We start from the raw sequence: 23,222 nt of genomic DNA, 5'->3' as shown, positions 1-23,222 counted from the left end.
CAGATGCAAACAACATCAGGTCCTGCTGTGTGGCACAGGGAGCTATATTCCATATCCTATGACACGGTAATGGAGGGGAATAAAAAAAAGAATGTGTGTGCATATGAGTATATAACTGAATCCCTTTGCTGTACAGCAGTAATTAACCTAATACTTTAAATCAACTAATGCTTCGATAAAAAATAAATTTGAAAGAAAAAGCTTTATTTGCGATGACATTAATTCTTAACTAGGTTTTAACTCCAATATCCAGTGACATAGGTCCTTTCTAGGGAAGAATCTTTGCCTTTTTCTTTCTTTCTAATGTGACTGCTATTGTCTATATTGATTGAAGTGTAAATTTCAGAGGTGAAGACAATGACTGCAGATTTGCCATTGCGGGTCATCTGCTTGTAAACCTAGATATGGTAGAAGAAACACTGTTTTAGAAGTCTGCTGGGTCCTAGTATGCAGTGAAGTAGTTTTCATCATCGTAGCCTTAAGCACGTCCAGTAAATAGCTCTCTCTCTCTCTCTCTCTCACAGCCACAACTGTTGCAAATCCAATACTGTCGTCCTTAGATGTTAAACGGATTTTATTTCAAAAAATTACCGAGAAAGGAGATGAGTTGAAGAGAGCCTTTCACCTGCTCGACACCGCTAACAACATGACGGTGACCAAGAGTGAACTGCGGAGGGTCATCACAACCTTCCTGCTGCCTCTCACGAGAGAACAGTTTCAGGATGTTCTGGCTCAGGTATCGGGCGAAGGAGACTCGGAAGCACCCGGTATGCGGTGGGGAGATGCAGGAGAGGACGGGGCACGTGACCTAGCCTGGCTTTCCCCGCGCTGTCCCACATAGAGTTTCACTTGTCACAGTTGAGTGAAGTCCTGGCAGGTTTGGGCCACCACCGTGTGCTTGGGTCGTATTTTGCACGTAGCACTATCATAGCCATTCTCTTTTATTTTTTTTTTAAGACTTCCATATACACAATATTTGGGGGACTTCCGTGATGGTCCAGTGGCTAAGACTCTATGCTCCCAATGCAGGGGGCCAGGTTCGATCACTGGTCAGGGAAACCAGATCCCCCCACCCCACCCCGCATGTCACAACTGAGTTCACAAGCGTAACTAAAAATGACCCCATGGGCGGCAGTGAAGCTCTGTTCATTTAAAAAAATATTTTTCCTGTCTGTTTTGCAGATTACATAATATCCATTGATCTGTCTTCAAATTCACTGACTCTTTCTTAGCATCTCCATTCTGTTATTAAGTCTATTCAGTGAACTTTTAAGTTTAGACATTGTATTTTTCAGTTCTAGAATTTCCATTTGGTTCTTTTTTATAACTGCTATTTATCTGCTTAGATTTATTGACTTTCTTTCAATTATGAACATATTTCTTGTAACTCATTGAGCATATTTTAAATAGCTGCTTTAAAGTCCTTGTCTGGTAATTCTCATCTCGGGGTTGGCCTGTTTTGATTTTTTTTTTTCTTGAGAAGGGTCACATTACTCTGGTCCTTCATTTAAAAAAATCTTTTTTTATTTTTTAAATTATCAAAGCACAATAGCACATTTAATGGAGATTTGGAACATACAGAACAAAGTTACATATAGTTCTACTATATATTACAATTATTTTTTCAGTAGATAAGTTAAAAATTTTAGTTGGAGTTTCAATATCAAGCTCTTAAAAATTAATATAATGAATAGACAGAAAAGTACGAGGGGATAGTAGACCTGAAAAGCACTATGAACCAATTCAACATAATTGAGATGTATACAGTTTTCACGCAACAGCAGGATACAAATTCTATTCAAGTTCCCATAAACTATATACCAGGGACATAAAACAAGGTGCAAGAATTTCATGGTCTAAAGGTTTGAAATCATACTGTCCTCTTATCACTGTGGAATTATGTTAGAAATCAGTATCAAAAGATATTTGAAAATAACCCACATATTTTCAAGGGCAATGTATCCTTTACCAAAAGATCTTTGACTTAGGCATTGAAAGGCTCAATAAAGTTAAAAGACTGAAAAAATACAGAGGGTGATTGCAGAGAAGAAAGCATTTAAATGAGAAATTCATACCAAAATGATAAATTAATATCAAAGATACTTTAAAAACCCCCATGTATTTGGAAATTAAATGTCCACTTTTAAATGATGGGTATATCTAAGAGGCCATAACATGGAAAATTAGAAAATAATTGTAACAACAAAAATGAAAAGAGAATTTATCAGAATTTGTTGCATGCAGCTGCAGCTGCTCAATGCAACTAAATGCAATGTGGAGTCTTGAATTAGGTATGAAAACAAATAGTTGGTCCTTCACTGTTGAGTGTATTTGAATTATATCCCAGACTAATGGTTTTCAATAGAAACATAATGTGAAGCACATATGTAATTTAAAATGTTCTGGTAGCTACATTACAAAGAAAAAAAGAAATAAGTGGAATTAGTTTTAATAATATTTTTGTTTGACCAAAATGTCTCATTTCCACATGTCATCACTATTCAAAATCGGTGGTAAAATATTTTCCATTCTTTTCTGTGTACCAAGTCTACAAGGCCTGGTGTGTACTTAGAGCAGACCCCAGTTCAGACACCACATTTCCATTAGAAATACTTTATCTGTATCTTATTATTGTTGTTCAGTCCCTCAGTCGTGTCTGACTGTGACTTCCTGAACTACAGCACGCCACACTTCCCTATGCATTACCATCTACTGGGGTTTCCTCGAACTCTTGTCCATTGAGTTAGTGATGTCGTCCAACCATCTCATCTTCTGTTGCTTCCTTCTCTTCTTGCCCTCAATCTTCCCAGCATCAGGGTCTTTTCCAATGAGTCAGCTCTTTGCATTAGGTGGCCAAAGTATTGGAGCTTCAGCATCAGTCCTTCCAATGAATATTCAGGGTTGATATCCTTTAGGATTGACTAGTTTGATTTTCTTGCAGTCCAAAGGACTCTCAAGAGTCTTCTCTAGCACCACTGTTCGAAATTCTTTGATGCTCAGCCTTCTTTATGGTCCAACTCTCACATCCATACATGACTACTGGAAAGACCATAGCTTTGACTATACAGACCTTCGTCGGCAAAGTGATGTCTCTACCTTTTTTTTTTTTTAACCTGTATTGAGATTTCATAAAATTTGCAGTTGAAATACTAATTTCACGTAGTCATTCCAAACATAAGAATTTTCCAAAAACGAGCTTACTTTTAGAATTTAATTAACATTAAAGGTAACAGCTCGTTTCCTCAGTTGCCCTGGCCATGATCCACGTGCTTTGGAGTCACATGTGGCTCTGGCTGTTGATTACACAGCGTGGTACCCTGGAGACACTGGATTCTGTTATACTGACTCCTTCAACTGTCAATGCCTTTACTTTGGCATGGCAGTCAGCTTCCAAATTCTTTCTTGCCTGCAGCAGGCAGTCATTCATATCTTGGTTCAGCTCTTTTGTCTTTTTTAAAAAGATTTTATTTATTTTTAATTGGAGTATGGTTTCTTTATATTATGTTGGTTTTGCCATACATTAACATGAGTCAGTCATAGGTATACATATGTCCCCTCCCTCTTGAACCTCCCTCCCACCCTGCACCCCGTCCCACCCTTCTAGGCTGTCACAGAGTGCTGGGTCGGGCCCCGTTTGTTATACAGCAGCTCTCCATTAGCTGTCCGTTTCACGTACGGTGGTGTATGTCCCCACGCTACTCTCTCCATTCGTCCCACCCTCTCCTTTCCCCACTGTATCCACAAGTCTGTTCTGTGTGTCCGCGTCTCCATTCCGGCCCTGCAGATAGGTTCATCAGTACATCCTTCTAGATTCCATATATATGTGTTAATATACAATATTTGTTTTTCTCTTTCTGACTTACTTCACTCTAGGTTCATCCACCTCATTAAAACTGATTCAAATGCATTCCCTTTTTATGGCCAAGTAATATTCCATTGTGTACATGTACTCCAACTTCTTTCTCCGTTCATCTGCTGATGGACATCTAGGCCGCTTCCGTGTCCTAGCTGTCGTAAATAGTGCTGCAGTAAACACGGGGGCACGTGTGTCTTTTTCAATGATTTCCTCAGGATCTGTGCCCAGTAGTAGGGTTGTTGGGTCATGTGGTAGTTTCATCCCTAGTTTTTTAAGGACTCTCCATACTGTCCTCCATAGGGGCTGTATCAATTTTCACTCCCACCTCTTTTGTCTTTAGCTGGGACTCTTCACATGTGACCTGCACATGCATGGTTCAGGCGTCAGCTGGAATGTGGACAGGGTGTGTACACAGAAGGTGGGGCTCCTCCTCTCTCTCTCTCCTGTTTCAGATCCCCCTCATATTGCTAATGGCTGTGGTTGCTTTGGGTTCAGTGTGTTGGTTCTTCAGGCCAGAAAGACAGTCTGGTTTTGGTGGGGGTGGGTGGGCGCAGATGTAGCTGCTTCGTGCTGGCCACTGATTGTGGCCACTCAGGTTCAAAGCCATTAAGAACAGGAAACTCTGTACTTGTCCTTTCTTCTGAAGTTTTAAAGGTTTTTCCTCCAACACCTGCCTGCTTTCTTTCACTCTCCTGAGCCTTTAGATAGTTCTTTTTTTGTATTTTGACAGAGTCTACAGGGGACTGTGGGAGGTTAGTCTGTTCAGAGCTTTCTCTGCCACAACTTCTGCTACTTTGTTTTAAAAAAGCAGTCCCAGAGTTAGGGACCAGTTGGAAGTATACTGCAAAGAACAATTGTTTTTCCTAAGCCATTTAGAAGGAAGCTGCTTCATTACCTCAAGTATCTCAGTGTTCAGTTCAGTTCAGTTCAGTCGCTCAGTCGTGTCCGACTCTGTGTGACCCCATGGACTGCAGCATGCCAGGCCTCCCTGTCCATCACCAACTCCCGGAGTCTACCCAAACTCATGTCCATCGAGTTGGTGATGCCATCCAGCCATCTCATCCTCTGTCGTCCCCTTCTCCTCCTGCCTTCAATCTTTCCCAGCATCAGGGTATTTTCCAGTGAGTCACCTCTTCACATCAGGTGGCCAAAGTATTGGAGTTTCAGCTTCAACAGCAATCCTAATGAACTCTCAAGACTGATGTCCTTTTTGGTGGACTGGTTGGATCTCCTTGCATGTTTCCTTAAAACCAGCCCTGTTCTGTACTCCCACAATGCAACCATAATGGTAAAGACAGTAACGTCAAGTCACAACGACTGCCTCAGCCCCGGACCCAGGTCACAGTTGTGCAGCGCATCTGGCAAGTCTCCTTCCATCTGGACGTTTTGCAGTCTGTCCTTAGTTTTGAGGACCGTAACACTTTGAAGATTGCAGACCCGTTATTTTGTAAAGTGTCCCCAACTTGAGTTTGTCAGATGGTAGGTGTTTCCCGATGGCTAGATTGAGGCCTGCATCTTTGGCAGGAATGTCGCAGAAGCCTCGCTGTGCTCGCCTCGTGACCTTTTGCTAGGTTGCAGGTGACTTCCGCCTGTCCCATCACTGCTGCTGTTCACTGTGGTCACTCCACTAAGGTGGGAGCTGTCAGATCCCCCTTTCTTTTCCCAGCGGAATGTTCTTTATACTGTGTAATTAATAAGCAGTTTGTAGGAGACATCTTGGAAGCTGTGTAGATGTGTCATTCCTCACCAAGCTTCATATATTCTTTATTGTTTATATATTTTCAGGGACTTGAGATTTCCTGTTTTAGTAAGTGGGTTATGATCCATTGCTTTCATTATTTATTTTGATATTTAAATTGTCCCTAATTTAGCCACAAAGGCACCTTCATGCTGGTTTCTGTGTCTTTTTGACGTGTCCCTAGCATTTTTGGAGCACTTTCTGACTTCCTGATGCAAGATGTTACAAGCTCACCTGTACTTTCCATGCTCAGTCCTGGAATCATCTGTCTCTCCAAAGAGCGCTGGTTCTTTTTAATGCAAACAGGCATCCGGAATCTGGGATCTAGGCAGCAGGGCTGCTCATTGCTCCTGGACGCTACTGCTCCGGGCCCTCTAAGTGGGCAGAGCTCCAGGGGCCTGTTCCATATGCACATCCCTATACACACATGTGCGTGCGTGTGTGCTCAGTCACTCAGTCAGGCCCGACTCTGTGACCCCAGGGATTGCAGCCACCAGTCTCCCCCATCCGTGGGACAGATCAGGCGAGCGCACTGGAGTGGGTTGCCATTTCCTCCTCCAGGGGATCTTCCCAACCCAGGGACTGAACCCGCTTGTTTCACTTATTTGAATGTGCTGGCATGTGACTCATCACCCATCTCCCATCTCCAGCGCCCACACACCCAGGTGGATGCCCTCTGCCCGCCGCGTGGGTGCGCTCCCTGGCTCTGGACCAGGCTCCCTGACATGGCAGACACCACGTGTCTCTGCCCCGTCTAATGACTGCAGGACTGAATTGTGAGGGGCAGACAGGGAAGAAGGGAAGGGGGAGGAAGGTGAAGAGCTTTCCTCCTCTTCTTTTAAAAAATGTTTCCCCTTTATTCGCTTCCAGAATCTCAGAAATAATATATATTGATTCTTTCACCTTCACTATTTATTATATCCACATTTTAAATAAGAGCTTTACTGAGATACGATTCACATATCATAAAATTCAGCACTTGACAGTGGACGGGTCTGTGGGGTTTTTCCGGTGATTTCATTTGTTGATTATTCTGGCTGTGCTGGTCTTCGCTGCTGCACAGGCTCTTCTCTGGCTGTGGGGAGCAGGGGCCACTCCCTAGTTGCGGTGCGTGGGCTTCTCACTGTGGCGGCTCCTCTTGTTTCAGAGCACGGGCTTTCGGGCACTCGGACTTCAGGAGCTGTGGCTATGGGCTCAGTGGCTGCAGTTCCCAGGCTCGAGAGCACAGGTTCAGTAGTCGTGTTGCGTGGGCTTAGCTGCTGTGAGGCTTGTGGAATCTTCCTGGACCAGGGATTGAACCGGTGACTCCTGTGCTGGCAGGCAGATTCCTTCCCACTGAGCCACCAGGGAAACCCCTGAGGTTTTTAATATGTTCACAGAGTGATTCACAATCACCACTATCTAATTCCGGAACATTTCATCATCCCTAAAAGAAACTTTTGTATTCCTTAGCAGTTACTCTGCACTCCCCCTTCCCCTAATCCTTGACAACCACTAATCTACTCTGTGTCTTAATAGATTGTGTAGTCTGGCTATTTCATAAAAAGGAATAATGTAGTATATGATCTTTGGTGTGTGGCTTCTTTTACTCAGCATAATGTTTAGTTCTGCTAAACATCCATGCTGCAGCATGAATTGGTACTTCGCTCCTTGCTATGACTGAATAGTACTCCGCTGCATGGAGACAACGCAGCCTCTTTAGCGTCAGGTGATGGGCCTTTGGGTTGTCTCCACGCTTTGGCTTCTGTGAACAGCGCTGCTGGGACTTCCACGTACAAGTTTTTATGTGGACATATGTTTTCACTTCTCTTGGGTACGTACCTAGGAGTGGAAGTGCTGTGTCGTGTGGTAATGTTCTCTTGCTTTTAAAGAACATTTGTCCTCACAAACATTGCATCCGTTTCATCACAAGCCTGATTGAACTGATCTTTTCTTTATACCAAATGGAAAGTGAAAATATTATTTCCTGCTAATGTCTCCCTATATTCATGATCTAATGTTAATTTAAAATTTTGACAGCCTCCCAAGCTAATCAGCTATGCAGGAAGAGGAACAGCACAGAAAATGTGAAATGTGGATCCGTTTTTTTAAAAGCGACATCTGTTTTAAAAAGAAGTCACTGAGAACTGTAGAACTTCAGAGCCTTTACATAACAGGTTCACGTGGTCTGTCTTACTATCAGCGTGTGTTTCTAGAACCTTGAGCTCTCGTGACCCATGCATAAACCCAGGAGACCGGAGTGCAGTGCCTTCACAGGAGGCCAGGTTCACTGGGAAAGCAGGGCAGAGCTTGTCTCCCTAATCCCTGGACTTCACAGGGTGTGTGACCTTTCTAGGTCTTTTAATGACTAATCCACATGGTGATACCCAACTTTCTTTTTCAATGGTCAATATAAGCCTAACTGGCAATGTATAAAACTGGTAAAATAGTTCGTGGAAATCTTAAAAATTAGAAAAGAGGGGGCTTCCCTGGTGGCTCAGTGGTAAAGAATCCACCTGCCAATGCAGGAGACACGGGTTCAATCCCTGATCTGGGAAGATCCCGCATGCCGTGGAGCATCTAAGCCCGTGCACAACTGCTGAGCCTGTGCTCCAGAGCCCGGGAGCCGCAACTACTGAAGCCCTCTCACCCTAGAGCCTGTGCTCCACAACAACAGAAGCCACTTCCATGAGAAGCCTGCTCACCACAACTCGAGAGGAGCCCCCGCTGCCTACAACTAGAGAGAAGCCCGCCCAGCTGTGAAGACCCAGTACAGCCAGAGATAAAGTAAATAAAAATTTACAAAATGCATTAAAAATTAGAAGAGAATTTCCCAGTTTTAGTGAATTTATTTTAGCTGTAATTTTATCTTAAGAACCATGTCAAGAGTGTTTGAATGTCAGGGTGATGATAGACGAGGCATTGTTTGTTAGCCATCCTGTTCCTTAGTTTCATTAATAGTGATATGAATTGTTTTTAAATGTGTCTCAGTCTCTGAATATCAGTATAAGTTGAACATTTTAAAAGAAGTTGCACCGGTTACTAGATGCCAGAGAAGGAAAGCAAAGTTCTATTCAGGTCTTGGTGGTTGTCCCAAGGAAAGAGAAGCCTTGGAAGGTTCTGATCAACACACTGGACGTGCATTCACAAACTGTGCTTCGCCAGCTGCAGTCTAAGGATTTGCTTCCAGTGATTCATCAGTGGACGGTTTTGAGTCTCAAGACATTTTTGCCAGAATCGCAAATCCTGGAGAAGTGAATCCTTAGTCCAGCCTTTCCTTTTAGACTGGATCCTTGAGCTTAGTTTGGAAACTAGGCATTGCAAAAATGTATCTGCCACCTTAGAATTTGCATCAGATCACAGGTAGTACTTGTGTTCTTGCCTGGAGAATTCCATGGACAGAGGAGCCTAGTAGGCTGCAGCCCATGGGGTCACAGAGTCGGGACACGACTGAGCGACTTACACTTCACTTCACAAGTAGCACTAATTTTCCCAGGTGGTGCTAGTGGTAAAGAACCCGCCTGCCAGTGAGACAGAAGGGAGGGGGTTCAACCCTTGGGTCGGGAAGATCCCCTGGAAGAGGAGGGCACGGCAACCCACTGCAGTACTCTTGCCTGGAGAATCCCCATGGACAGGGGAGCCTGGCGGGCTACAGTCCCTGGGGTTGGAAAGAATTGGACATGACTGAAGCACCTTGGCACGCACGCACAAGTAGCAACATGAAATGTGACAAAAACCTCAACGGTTGATGGACTTTTTTTTTTTTTTTCCCCATATGGTGGTTAGTGTAGTGAAATGAGCTTGGGCTCTGGAGTCACAGATTTCTGTGCTGTGCGGGGAGGTCATTCCTCTGCTCTGTGAAATGTGGAAGGTTTCAGCTTCCTCAGAAGGTGGTCTGGGGCTGGATGAGTTAGAACCAAGATTAGCGCCTGTGCCCGTTTACGAAGTATGAGCCCCTTCACCGTCAGCTTCCTCCCTTCCGCATTAACTCTCATCACTGCTGAGACCAGGGGGGCATCCAGTCTGGGAAACTGCACGTTTAACCTGTCCTTGCCCTTCTTCTGTGGGACTTGGGAACCTCTGAGGTACCTACCCAAGTTGTATCTGCTGAAAACCACCCTGTCAGAAGTCAGAGTCCTGGTGTCCTTTCCAGGAAAAGGCTTTGCAGAGGCCCACCCTGTGAGCCACTCTCCCCACAGTCCCATGTCCTAGTTATACATGTTTTAAACAGTAAAGGGAAACGTGTCCTTTGGGGAAGACCGAGATAACTGTGCTCGGCTTTGAGGCTGGAATTTTAAGGGCTAAGTAAATATCAGACTTGGTTGTATGGGCTCAGGAGCCGTTCAGCTGTACGGGAGATTGTACTTGTGTATTTGCATGAAGCTTAAAATATATATTTATATTGACTGTGTGTTTATTTTAATTTTAGTTTCACATGCTTTCTGGGGAAATAATTTTTTCACTTTTTTTAAAAAATTGGCTTTTTATTTAAAAGTAATTTCAAGCCTCCAGCAAGTTTGTAAAGGAAAGTATGGTACAAATAATGGCCGTTTACCCTTGCCCAGATTTTTCAACTGTGAACATTTAACCTCATTCGCTTCTCCTGTAATCTTTCACTCCCTCTGTGCACATATGCAAACTATAAATATTTGAAATACACAAATAATGTATGTAATTTTTTCTGAACCATTTAAGCGGAAATTGCTTATACTAACGGTGCTTTCTTTGTTTTTTGGCTGTGCTGGGTCCTCATTGCTACGCACGGGCTTTCTCTCGTGGCAGTGAGCAGGGCCACTCTTCGTTGCGGTGTGAGAGCTTCATAGCGGTGGCTTCTCTTGCTGCGGAACCCGGGCTCTGGGCTCTGGGCTTCCGTAGTTGTGGCTCTCGGGCTCGAGAGCACAGGCTTCAGCAGTTGTGACACATGAACTTAGATGCCCCACACAACGTGGAATCTTCCTGGCCCAGGGCTCGAACCTGTGTCCCCTGCATTGGCAAGCAGATTCGTAGCCTCTGGACCACGAGGGAAGTCCTATTACTGGTCCTTTACTTCTAAATACTTCAGTGTGTATTTCTTCAAGAGTAAGAACTGTTCTCTTACCTAATCATAGCACAGTTATCAACTTTGGTAAACATTGAGGTAGTAATACTTTTATTTACTCTAGAGTCCGTATTAACCCGCCTGGCCCAATGATGTCCCTTGTAGAATTTTAGATTTAAAAATGACTTTTTTCTACCTTAAAAGCATATGACTGTATAGAAAGGGTACATGATACTCAGAGGATAAATTGTGCTGTGGCCTCAGACTCTTGGGAAATATATATATATTTATACACACACACATATATATAAATACATATGTAAAATATATTAGAATATATTTCTACTACTGTTAGTTTATCTTTTTAAAAAACATTTATTTATTTGGCTGAGCTGGGTCTTAGTTGAGGCATGTGGGATCTAGTTCCCTGACCAGGGATGGAACCTAAGCCCTCTGCACTGGGAGCGAGGAGTCTTAGCCACTGGACCACCAGGGAGGGCCCTACTTTACCCTTTAGAAAGACCTGTTGTTGCTGTTCAGTCGCTTAGCTGTGTCTGACTCTCTGTGACCCCGTGGACTGCAGCACTCCAGGCTTCCCCGTCCTTCACTGTCTCTCCGAGTTTGCTCAGACTCGTGTCCATCAAGTCAGTGAGGCCATCCAACCATCTCATCCTCTGTCGTCCCCTTCTCCTCCTGCCCTCAGTCTTTCCCAGTTAGATGGACCTAGATTTTAGCTAATTCTGTAGAGGGCTTGGTGGCTTTGGTTGAGTGCAGACTGGCATTCTGGTGTGTCTGCTGCTCGTGCTTGGTTTGCTGATGGTGCCTGTCGACTCAGGCGCCTGAGCCGAGTAGCTGTAAGCGTCCTGGAGCGCCCGCCCTGCTCTGAGTGCCCTGCCCGTGTCTTGAAGCCTGCTGTGCTGTCCACGGCTTGGCCCTGAACTCACTAACGAGCTGCCACTCTTCTTGTTTGGGTGTAGATCCCCCTCACCAGTTCTGGGGCTGTTCCGTACCTTGTATTCCTGTCCAGATTTGGAGGAATTGACCTGAATATCAATGTTATAAAGAGGTAAGTGTTTTTTTTTTTTTTTCCTCGTATGAAAATTTAAAACTTGAAGTGATGCGAGATAGGACACAAGCACATTAGAGCTAAACATGTCAACAGATACAATCCTCAGGCAAAAAATTTACTTAGAGAAGATTCTGATGTCTAAATGGTATATGTTTCAGGATAAGAGAAATAATATTGTATTCAAAGTGGAGACACAGCAAATTAAAACCAGACCAACATGTTTCACAAGTGGTGCTAGTGGTAAAGACTCTGCCTGCCAGTGCAGGAGATGCGGGGGAGTCGGGTTTGATCTCTCGGTCTGGAAGACCCCTTGGAGAAGGAAATGGCAGCCCACTCCAGTATTCTTGCCTGGGAAATCTCAGGGACAGAGGAGCCTGGAGGGCTACTGTCCATGGGGTCACAAAGGGTCAGATACAACTGCACACACCCAGCACAACATACTTCATATGCGATGCCTTTCATATTTGGAAATAAGGAATTTAATTTTTTTTTTTTTTTTTGCCACATTGCAAGGCTTGTGGGATCTTAGTTCCCCAGCCAGGGATGGAACATGGGCCCTGGCATTGAAAGCAGCACATCTTAACCCTGGACCACCAGGGAATTACTTGGAAATACGGAATGTAAACTTTGAAGTAAGAGTATTAAGATGCCACATTTTAAATTTGTTTTTTTCCATGCATTTTTAGTGTCTTTCATTGGCTAGTGATCATATTTTTGTAGCTATAAAGGAAAAAATTTTAGGAGATCTTTGTATGAGGTCCTCATAGCTGTAGTCTGAGCATGGGGCTCGTTTCCTTATCTGCAAAACAAGAGTGCTGAAGCCTGAACTTTACTGTCTCTGTCAGCTGTTAAGTTCCTTGATGCTAGTGTACAATGTAGGAAATATTGTTTTATAGTAGAAAAATTATTGACTCAGATTATTCTGATTCTAAATGAGTAAGCTTCATTTTCTCAGGAATTGTGTAAACAATTCTGAGAGAATTAGACTTGGTTCTGAAATATTAGCACATTCTGGTATTGTGACTTTCATGATCGCAGCCATCTTGGATATAGCTGAGTTGTGAGAATTAGTGCAGCCGTGCAGAGAGGGAAGGGGGATTGGTGATTACTGGGTACAGTTTCTGTTTTGCGAGGTGAGCAAGTCCCAGAGATCCCTTGCATAGCAGTATGGATATATTCACATTACTGAAAGTGAAAGTGAAGTGAAAGTGAAAGTTGCTCACTCGTGTCTGACTCTTTGTGACCCCATAGACTATACAGTCCATGGAATACTCCAGGCCAGAATACTGGAGTGGGTAGCCTTTCCCTTCTCCAGGGGATATTCCCAACCCAGGGACTGAAACCAGGTCTCTGGCATTGCAGGCAGATTCTTTACCAGCTGAGCCACAAGGGAAGCCCAAGAATACTGGAATGGGTAGCCTATCCCTTCTCCAGTGGATCTTCCTGACCCAGAAATCAAACTGGGGTCTCCTGCATTGCAGGTAGATTCTTTACCAACTGAGTGAGCTGTACAGTAAAAACGGCTAGGATGGTAACTTGTGTCCTTCCCTGGTGGCTCTGATGATGAAAGAGTTCATCTGTGATGCAGTAGACCTGGATTCGATCCCTGGGTCAGGAAGATCATCTGGAGAAGGAAATGGCAACCCACTCCAGTGTCCTTGCCTGGAGAATCCCATGGACAGAGGACCCTGGCAGGCCACAGTCCACGGGACCACACAGAGCCAGACATGACTGAGGGACTAACACTTAAAAAAAAAAATTCAGTGCAGCAGCTCCACCAAGAATGACAAAGTATTATCTGCTCTGGGATCAGGGACTTGTGATCTGCTGATGCTGTCTGTAAGTGATGAGCTAGGATAACTTCCAGACTCATTCAGAAGAATGACTGGTCATTTCATAGGCATATTCTTACTCTTGACCTAATGAAACCATCCCCATTTGGGGGATAAGTAACATAATTTGAATATTCTTTGCTGAAAAAGCTCAACAGTTGGAAAAAACTAAAAGCAGGAGAGTTCTTTTTTGTTTTTGTTCAATTGTGAAACTTCAGTCTAATAATTTGAGATGAAAAGTATCATACATTACTTTCTTAAACACAACAGACTGAATATTTAAAGTAAATTAGAAAGATATCTGGCTTACTCATGAAGCTAAATTCTCTTTATTGTTTCAGTTCAGTTCAGTCGCTCAGTCGTATCTGAGACTCTTTGCAACTCCATGAACCACAGCACGCCAGGCCTCCCTGTCCATCACCAACTCCCGGAGTCCACCCAAACCCACGTCATTGAGTCGGTGATGCCATCCAACCATGTCATCCTCTGTCGTCCCCTTCTCCTCCTGCCCTCAATCTTTTCCAGCATCAGGGTCTTTTCCAATGAGTCAGCTCTTCGCGTCAGGTGGCCAGAGTATTGGAGTTTCAGCTTCAACATCAGTCCTTCCAATGAACACCGAGGACTGATCTCCTTTAGGATGGACTGGTTGGATCTCCTTGCAATCCAAGGGATTCTCAAGAGTCTTCTCCAACACCACAGTTCAAAAGCATCGATTCTTCAGCACTCAGCTTTCTTTATAGTCCAACTCTCACATCCATACATGACCACTGGAAAAACCATAACCTTGACTAGATGGATCTTTGTTGGCAAAGTAATGTCTCTGTTTTTTAATATGCTGTCTAGGTTGGTTATAACTTTCCTACCAAGGAGTAAGTGTCTTTTAATTTCATGGCTGCAATCACCATCTGCAGTGATTTTGGAGCCCAGAAAAATAAAGTCAGCCACTGTTTCCCCATCTATTTGCCATGAAGTGATGGGACCAGATGCCATGATCTTATTGTTTAAGGCCATGTATTAGAGTGAATAGAAAATTCTGTTTCTAGTACTATGGTAGGCTACCTCCATGAACAACACTTCCACTGAAAACAACTAAAATGGTGGATTAAAGGTAAAATATTTTAATGCATTACTGAGCTGGCAAGAAAGGAAGTAATTCTTAGAGGCTAAGCATGCAGTAGGAACTGGAATCTAGAGAAGTTTTGTATAAAGAAGTTTTTGCCACAAAGTATTGGCCAAATCTTGGTGAACTGGTGTTTCAGTTTTGTTGGGTCTTTGGAGTGAAAGGGATAAAAGACAAAGCCTACAGGGTCTATCCAAGGTGGAAAAACCAAAGAGAAGACCAGTACATGGACAGTGGGGACCCCTATACCCTCTTGTAAGGATAATTATCAAAATATAGATCTGCATCACAGAAACCTAGCTATTTCAACACTGGCATTGGGTGAATAGAGGAAAGATTGTAATCACAAGTCAATTTTAATGAAGATCTATACCTAAAATAATGCTACCTGTGTGGTCTGAAAAGTCTCAGGCTAGGAATTTACTTAAAACTGGTCCTGGACTGGGTGTGCCCTTCAAGGGAGGGATACGTCTACAACATAGCCCTTAAAGAAAGCCACAGGTAAAGCGTCACACAGAAAACCTTGACGACACATGAAGAAATGAAGAATGAGGACCGCAAACAAATGGAAATCCTGTCCAGTAGAATCAGATCTCCAGACACTTGCCATGTTGAAACTGTCAGATACAGAATATAAAACCAGTGTTGTAATAGCTTTAAAGAAATGAAAGAATGGATTCAATACATGAATGCAAAACAAGAGGCAACAAAAATAAAGATTTGAAGAAGTACACAGTGGAACTGCTAGCACTGAAAGATAACGCCTGCTGTAGAATAAAGTTTTAGTGGATGGGTGAAAATGGTGGATTCAGCACAGCTGGAAAGAGCATTAGTGGAGTGGAAAGCAGATCTGAAGGTAGTATCCGGAATGCAGCTCAGAAACAGAGATGCAAACACGGAGGACAGGTGTAAGAACATGGGAGGTGGGCAGAGAAGGCCCAGTAATACCTCTTGTTGGGTTTCCAGATATGTGAGAGAAGGAGTAGCACAGGGACTGTATTTGAAAAGGTAACGGTTTAGAGTCTCGAGCCAGATAAATAAAAAGGGATGCCTATCTAGACATATCACAGTGAAACTATAGAACATTAAAATCAAAGAGAAAATGTTGAAGGCAGGGAGAAGAAAGATGGGGTTGACTTCACAGGAGTGACCGTTAGACTGACACAGATGTCTCAACAGTGACAACAAAAGGTGCGAGAGTGTGGGAGGAGCTCTTCAGTGTGCTGAGCTAAAGTATTTGCCTTCCTAGATTTTTTTTAAAAGCTGTATTTGTAAGAATAAGAAGGAGAGCTCTTTCTGTGGGAACCCCTGGCCACCTTTCCTCCTCTTCCCACGGTGTCTGCTCACCACTGGGACCAGACTGTTTGGAAAAGGGAGCCACATCTGGTGCCTTTGCCCATGATGTTCAAGGTTACCTTTCAGCTCCATCTCGTAAACTTTCTTCACACTGACTTGCAGAAAGGGAGCCTTTGCATTGGATTATCCTTCCCAGGTGGCTCAGTGGTAAAGAACCTGCCTGCCAATGCAGGAGACACAGGAGACTCGGGTTCCATCTCTGAGTCGGGAAGATCCCCTGGGGAAGGCATTGCAACCCACTCCAGTATTCTTGGCTGGAGAATCCCATGGACAGAAGAGCCTGGTGGGCTACAGTCCACGGGATCACAAAGAGTCAGACACGACTGAGCAAGTAACACTCTCACTTTCAAAGGTTCAGACAGCATCTTTGAATTTCTAAAGATTAAAGAGAAGGCAATGGCACCCCACTCCAGTACTCTTGCCTGGAAAATCCCATGGATGGAGGAGCCTGGTGGGCTGCAGTCCATGGGGTCACTAAGAGTTGGACACAACTGAGCGACTTCACTTTCACTTTTCACTTTCATGCATTGGAGAAGGAAATGGCAACCCACTCCAGTGTTCTTGCCTGGAGAATCCCAGGGACGGGGGACCCTGGTGCGCTGCCGTCTATGGGGTCACACAGATTCGGACATGACTGAAGCGACTTAGCAGTAGCAGCAGCAGCAAACACAGCAAGAAACATTAAAAAAAAAAAAAAGCCTGAGGATTAAATAACAACATTTCAGACAAAAACTGAGATGGTTCACCTCCTGCAGATCTTGACTAGGGAAATGCTAGAAGATGCTACCAGCGAAAGGCAGGTGATCCCACGGAAACTGCAAGACCCTCTGTGATCTGGCTGGCCTCCCTGATGGGACTCTGCTGCTCTGCTCTCGTTCATGGTGTTCCCAAACTGAGGACATTCTTGTTGCTTCCACCTTAGCACTTTTGACTGGTGCTTCCCAGTGTCTGCAGTGCTTCCACCAGATAAGCCTGTAGGTCACTCCACCCACACCCTTGAGGCTAACACACAAGTGAGACTTTCTCAACATAGAACGTGAGCTCCACAAGGGCAGGCAACTTTATCCGTTTGACTTATTGATGTATTCCAAGTCCCTAGGAGAGTGCTTGGCACAGATCAGGTGCTTAATGTGCTTCCCAGGTGGCTCAGTGGTAAAGAATCTGCCTGCCAATGCAGGAGACACAGGAGACATGGGTTCGATCCCTGGGTTGGGAAGATCCCCTGGAGTCGGAAATGGAACCCACTCTGGTATTCTTGCCTGGGAATTCCATGAACAGAGGAGCCTGGCGCGCTGCAGCCCATCGGGTGGCAGAACGGTTGGAAATGACTTCGTGACTAAACAGCAGCAACAGAGGTGCTTAATGTATGTTTATTGAGTCAAAGGCTGCAAAAACGCCAACTGAAGTGAAGTCAAGTGAAAAGTTGCTCAGTTGCGTCTGACTCTTTGTGAACCATTTACAGACCTAAGCCAGAATACTGGAGTGGGTAGCCTTTTCCTTCTCCAGGGGATCTTCCCAACCCAAGGATCAAACCCAGGTCTCCTCCATTGCAGGCAGATTCTTTACCAGCTGAGCCACAAGGGGAAGCCCAATGACAACCAACAAATGACACCTGTAGTCAACAGCCTGAATGACTCATGGATGTAACACTGAGGGAAGAGGAAAAAGTGAACAAATACTTCTGTTCACATGTGAAGTTCAAAACCAGACAACTGAACTGTTTTGTTTAAGGATACATACCTAGGTGGTAAAATTATAAGAAGATAAAAGATAAATGTAAATGAAGATAAAAGTATGTCAAGGCTATGTATTATCACCTTGCTTATTTAACTTATATGCAGAGTACAGCATGTGAAGTGCTGGGCTGGATGAAGCACAAGATGGAATCAAGATTGCTGGGAGAAATATCAGTAACCTCAGATATGCAGATGACACCACCCATATGGCAGAAAGTGAAGAACTAAAGAGCCTCTTGATGAAAGTGAAAGAAGAGAGTGAAAAAGTTGGCTTAAAGCTCAACATTCAGAAAACTAAGATCACGGCATCTGGTCCCTTCACTTCATGGCAAATAGATGGGAAAACAATGGAAACAGTCAGAGACTTTGTTTTGGGGGGCTCCAAAATTGCTTCAGATGGTGACTAAAGCCATGAAAAAGACGCTTAGTTTTTGGAAGAAAAGTTATGACCAACCTAAACAGCATATTAAAAAGCAGAGACATTACTTTGCCAACAAAGGTCCATTTAGTCAAAGCTATAGTTTTTCCAGTAGTCATGTATGGATGTGAGAGTTAGACATAGGAAAGCTGAAGAATTGATGCTTTTGAACTGTGGTGTTGGAGAAGACTCTTGAGAGTCCCTTGGACTGCAAAGAGATCCAACCAGTCCATCCTAAAGGAAATCAGTCCTAAATATTCACTGGAAGGAGTGATGCCGAGGCTGAAACTCCAATGTTTTGGTCACCTGATGTGAAGAACTGACTCCTTGGAAAAGATCCTGATGCTGGGAAAGATTGAAGGCAGGAGGAGAAGGGGACGACAGAGGATGAGATGGTTGCATGGCATCACCGACTTAATGGACATGAGTTTGAGCAAGCTCCAAGAGTTGGTGATGGACAAGTAAGCCTGGTGTGCGCAGTTCATGGGATTGCAAAGAGTTGAACATGACTGCGTAACTGAACTGAAAAGTAAATGATATCCAAAGTGCTAGGAGAGTGGTTACTACGAGGAGGAGAGAAAATATTTAAACTGGAGAAGGGCAGATGGGGCCTCTTTGTGTTTGGCTCTAATTCTTTAAAAACTATTTTTTAAAATTGTATTTATTTATCTGTTTTTGGCTGTGCTGGGTCTTTGTTGCTTCATGAGCTTTCTTCTAGTTGCATAGAAGGGGGCTGCTCTCTCGTTGCGATGCGCGGGCTTCTCATTGCGGTGGCTCCTGCTGTTGTGGAGCACAGGTTTGGGGCACACGGGCTTCAGCAGTTGCAGCTCCCGGGCTCTAGGGCACAGACTCAGTAGTTGTGGCACACAGGCTTAGTTGCTCCGCAGCATGTAGGATATTCCTGGACCAGGGCTCAAACTCGCTTCTTGTGCATTGGCAGGCAGTTTCTTTACCTCTGAGCCACCAGGGAAGCCCCAGCTTCTTAATTTGAGAAATTGTTAAACAGGTGTTTGCCTTAATTGTAAGCAAACTATGCATATGTGGTGTACATACTTTTCTGGGTCAAGGTTACATCTCATAATAACAATTTAAAGCAATGAATTTAATAGACAGATTAGATGCAGCCAAGGAAATAAGTGAACTGGAAGATCGGTCAGAAAACATTAGGCAGAATGTAGCACAGACACAGAACATGTAACTGGAGCTCTTACAAAGAGCGCAGCTAGAGAAAGGACGGGAGTAACAGACAAAGAGACCACGGCCCGGCCCGGACCACCGACGGAAGGCGCCGTCCTGTGGATCCCAGAAGCCAAGTCTCCAACAAGATTTAAAGCAGAGGTGGGGGCAGAACCCCAAGGACCAAAAGATCGGAAAAGCAGTAAAACGGGGACTGCCCTGGTGGTCCCGTGGTTGAGACTCTGCTCTTCCACTGCAGGGGCCCAGAGTTTGATACCCTGACCGGGCAGCTAAGATGCTGCATGCTGTGATGCAGCCAAAAAAAAAAAAGATTAAAAAAGAAAGAAGCCAAAGGGCAACACTTACACAAAAGTGACTTTTTAAAAATAATTTATCGTATTTACTTCTTTCTGGCTGAGCTGGGTCTTCGTTGCAGGGCGCGGGCTTTTGGCTGAGCTGGGTCTCGACTGCAGGGCGCGGGCTTCTTACTGTGGTGGCGTCCCTGTCGCCGAGCACGGGCTCTAGGCCCACAGGCTTCAGTCGCTGTACCTTTTGGACTCAGTAGCCGTGGCGCCACGGGCTTACCTGCCCTGTAGTGTGTGGGGTCTTCCGGACCAGGAATCAAACCTGTGTGCCTGGCATTGGCAGGCAGATTCCTATCCACTGCGCCACCAGGGAAGTTCAAAAGTCACTTTTGAATGGATGAATAACTAAGATGTGTTGGAAGACCATCACTGCCTCCCTAGAACTGTAGATCTAAAGAAAGCAGTTCAGTTCAGTTGCTCCGTTGTGTCCAACTCTTTGCTACTCCATGGACTGTAGCCCACCAGGCTCCTCTATCCCTGGGATGCTCCAGGCAAGAATACTAGAATGAGTTGCCATTCCCTTCTCCAGAGGATCTTTCTGACCCCGGGATCAAACCTGCATCTCCTGCATTGCAGATGGATTCTTTACCATCTGAAGAGAGGCCCTTTGACAAGTATGCTGGTTGTCATTTCCAGAGCAATTGCTACAAGATTAAAAATGGACTGTGTAACTCCCAAACTCCAAAAAAAAAAAAAAAAAAGGCACAAAAACTGAATGATAAAAATTAGATCAACCCAAAAGAAGGCAAGAAGAATCAGAAGAAGCAGGACAAATGGAAATCCTGAAAATATCAGTAATTATAATAAATATTCCATTTAAAAGTAAAGCCCATGAAAAGAAAAACCTAAACATAAGTTTATAGGAAGGTTAAAAGTGAAGAGATTTAAAAAGACATACCATTCCAAGAAATGCCAATCTAAAGAAAGCTGGAGTCACTGAGTTAGTATCAGGTAATAGAGATGGGGCTCCGTTGAAGGAGACAGAGATGGAGTTTGGAGTTTGGGGTGGCAGAGGAACTGCCTTGACCAAATGCAGAGGTGGGAGGAGGAGGGAGAAGGCTGAGGTTGAGGGGGGCAGCCTCCCTGGGCCCTTGGGGCAGCTGATGGGGGGTACTCAGGTATGTCTACCTTTTACTCCTTAAATCTTAAACATATGCTACATGTACTGTTTTGTATCTCTTCAATACCTAATGAGAACAGTATTAAATATATGACATTTAACAGAGAATTGTAAGGCTGGATTCCTGGTTTCATCTTTAACTTGGGTCCAGCACTCAACTCCTCTGAGCCCTTCGTTCTATGTAAAATGAAGTTAATTTCCCTTTAAAGCACTCTAGTGTCTTCCCCTCGTCCCACTGTGAAGTCCAGGTTCCTCATCAGGGCCCCCCGCACCACTGGGCTGGTGCCCGCCTCCATCTCTGAGCTTACCCCGTGTTCCTCAGCCCTGCTCAGTTGGCTCTGGTCCCCCAGCCCCTGCAGTGCCAGCCCTAGGATGTGCCAGACTCCTGCCACCTCTGGGCTTCCTGCCGCTGCGTGCTTCCTTTGCTTTGCTCAGAGAGCTGTTCCTCCAAGAGAGTGGCTCCTGGCTCCTCAGCGTGTGGGTCTCTATCCCAATGCCCTGTTGTCCACCCCGTCCCGGAGACGGGCCTTTCCTTCTTACCCTGTCTCTCCCCGCCACCCCCATCGCCTGCCTTTATTGTCTTCACAGCACTTCTTATTACATCAACTTACCAACAAAGGTCCGTCTAGTCAAGGCTATGGTTTTTCCAGTAGTCATGTATGGATGTGAGAGTTGGACTATAAAGAAAGCTGAGTGCCGAAGAATTGATGGTTTTGAACTGTGGTGTTGGAGAAGACTCTTGAGAGTCCCTTGGACTGCAAGGAGATCCAACCAGTCCATTCTAAAGGAGATCAGTCCTGGGTGTTCATTGGAAGGATTGATGTTGAAGCTAAAGCTGCAATACTTTGACTGCCTGATGCGAAGAGCTGATTGATTTGAAAAGACCCTGATGCTGGGAAAGATTGAAGGCAGGAGGAGAAGGGGACAACAGAGGATGAGCTGGTTGGATGGCATCACTGACTCAATGGACATGAGTTTGGGTAAACTCCAGGAGTTGGTGATGGACAGGGGGCCTGGGGTGCTGCAGTCCATGGGGTTAAGAGTCGGACATGACTGAGCGACTGGACTGAACTGAACTGAACGTTGCTTATTTGATTGCTTATTTCCCATCTGTCACCATCACTGGCATTAAGCTTTTTCAAGACTGGAAATGGTGTTCTGCTCGACGTGGTGCCCCAGACCTGGGTACAGGAGGCGCTGGATAAATACTGTGAAGTGGCATCTGGTGTTCTTTGTCCCCATCCTAGCCCCACGGTTGATTCCACAGAGGGAGTCTGAAGTGGTTTATGGGTGGACAGAGGATGCAAAATCAGAGTTAATACAAGCAGATGGAGCCAAGCGGCTGGTTACAGATGTCCAGCCAGGCTCAGCCCTTTTCAGCAGGGCTCAGCATGCACTGCGTTGGAATGGGAGCCCACAGGGTCAGAACGCAGTGCCTCAGCCCAGGGTGGGGAGGGGGTGGCGAGGCCAGGCCACCCGTGTCTGAAGACTGGGCCTCCACTTCCCCATCATGACCTTCGGCCCGCCCAGCCTCTGTAAAGCGGGATGTCTGCTAACCCATGGAATGAGGCCTCATGGAGTGCAGGCTGTAATTACTCAGTCCCCGCACCGCCCTGGGAGGAGTGGATGTTGTATTTCATTTTACAGAAGAGGGGCCCCAGGCCTGGAGAAGCTAAGTAACTTGCCTGAGTTCACACTTCTGGCAAACGGTAGTACATAAGAAACACCTTGCATTTAAAAATATGCAGTGTAGAAATTCTTATCATTTTCATCTCTGTGTGTCCTATGTAAACGTTAATTCAGTGAAAACATGCTAACAAGAGGTTTTTAATTGTTGTCTTTAAGGGGAGGTGAGAATGAAATGAATGGCTGTCGGACGTTAAAAGAGCTCGAGGCCCAAGTAGGAGAAAAGGTAATAGAGATCTTTCAAAGTTCTTCCGCGCCCCCCAACCCTACCCCCCGCCCCCACCCCCCCCACCCCCTGCCCTGCCGCTTGTCCAAAGTAACCGCTAGCAGAGGGAGCTGACGGAGCCGATGCAGAATGAGCTGGGTCTTGTCATCTGCGTTCTCATGTCAAAGTCGCTTGACTCAATAGATCGCATGTGAGAGCCTGCGTTCACTCGCCTTCGCCCGCTCCGATGGCCTCATCTGTGATGAGCCACACCGGCAGAAGTCCTGGAATATTAATTACCTTTGCTTTAACTTTAGATCATCATCTGTAAGGCGGTCCTTTGGTTTCTGTCTACAACCAAGGCAAGGTTTTCTTTAGACTGAGAAAACTGCTGCTTTTCAGCAGTGAGTGCCAATCAAGAGCGGCATGGTGAAAAATAACCAGAGACACGCAGGGAGATAGACATTTATGGATGGAGTAATTTAGCCACAAAAACTCCCGCATGTGTTTAGGAAGGAGCATGTAGCT

General features: G+C 44.9%; 1 protein-coding gene across 8 annotated transcripts in view; it reads left to right on the top strand.

Annotated features, from left to right (window-relative positions):
• Nucleotides 1-23,222, top strand: part of EFCAB6 (EF-hand calcium binding domain 6) — a 253,930-nt gene that overhangs the window by 29,707 nt on the left and 201,001 nt on the right. For 7 of the 8 annotated variants that reach the window (XM_061418797.1, XM_061418799.1, XM_061418798.1 and 4 more), the window contains 3 exons: nucleotides 525-736; nucleotides 11,589-11,677; nucleotides 22,649-22,715. In XM_061418797.1, the coding sequence (XP_061274781.1) occupies nucleotides 525-736; nucleotides 11,589-11,677; nucleotides 22,649-22,715 (368 nt within the window). Of the gene's footprint in view, nucleotides 1-524; nucleotides 737-11,588; nucleotides 11,678-21,474; nucleotides 21,784-22,648; nucleotides 22,716-23,222 lie in introns of those variants that run through there. The other variant, XM_061418802.1, reaches the window with a different exon arrangement.

The sequence above is a fragment of the Bos javanicus genome, chromosome 5 (assembly GCF_032452875.1).
Source record: "Bos javanicus breed banteng chromosome 5, ARS-OSU_banteng_1.0, whole genome shotgun sequence".
Classification (NCBI taxonomy): Eukaryota; Metazoa; Chordata; class Mammalia; order Artiodactyla; family Bovidae; genus Bos; species Bos javanicus.
Note: the sequence above shows the minus strand (reverse complement) of the source record. Positions and strands in the feature narration are given on the sequence as shown.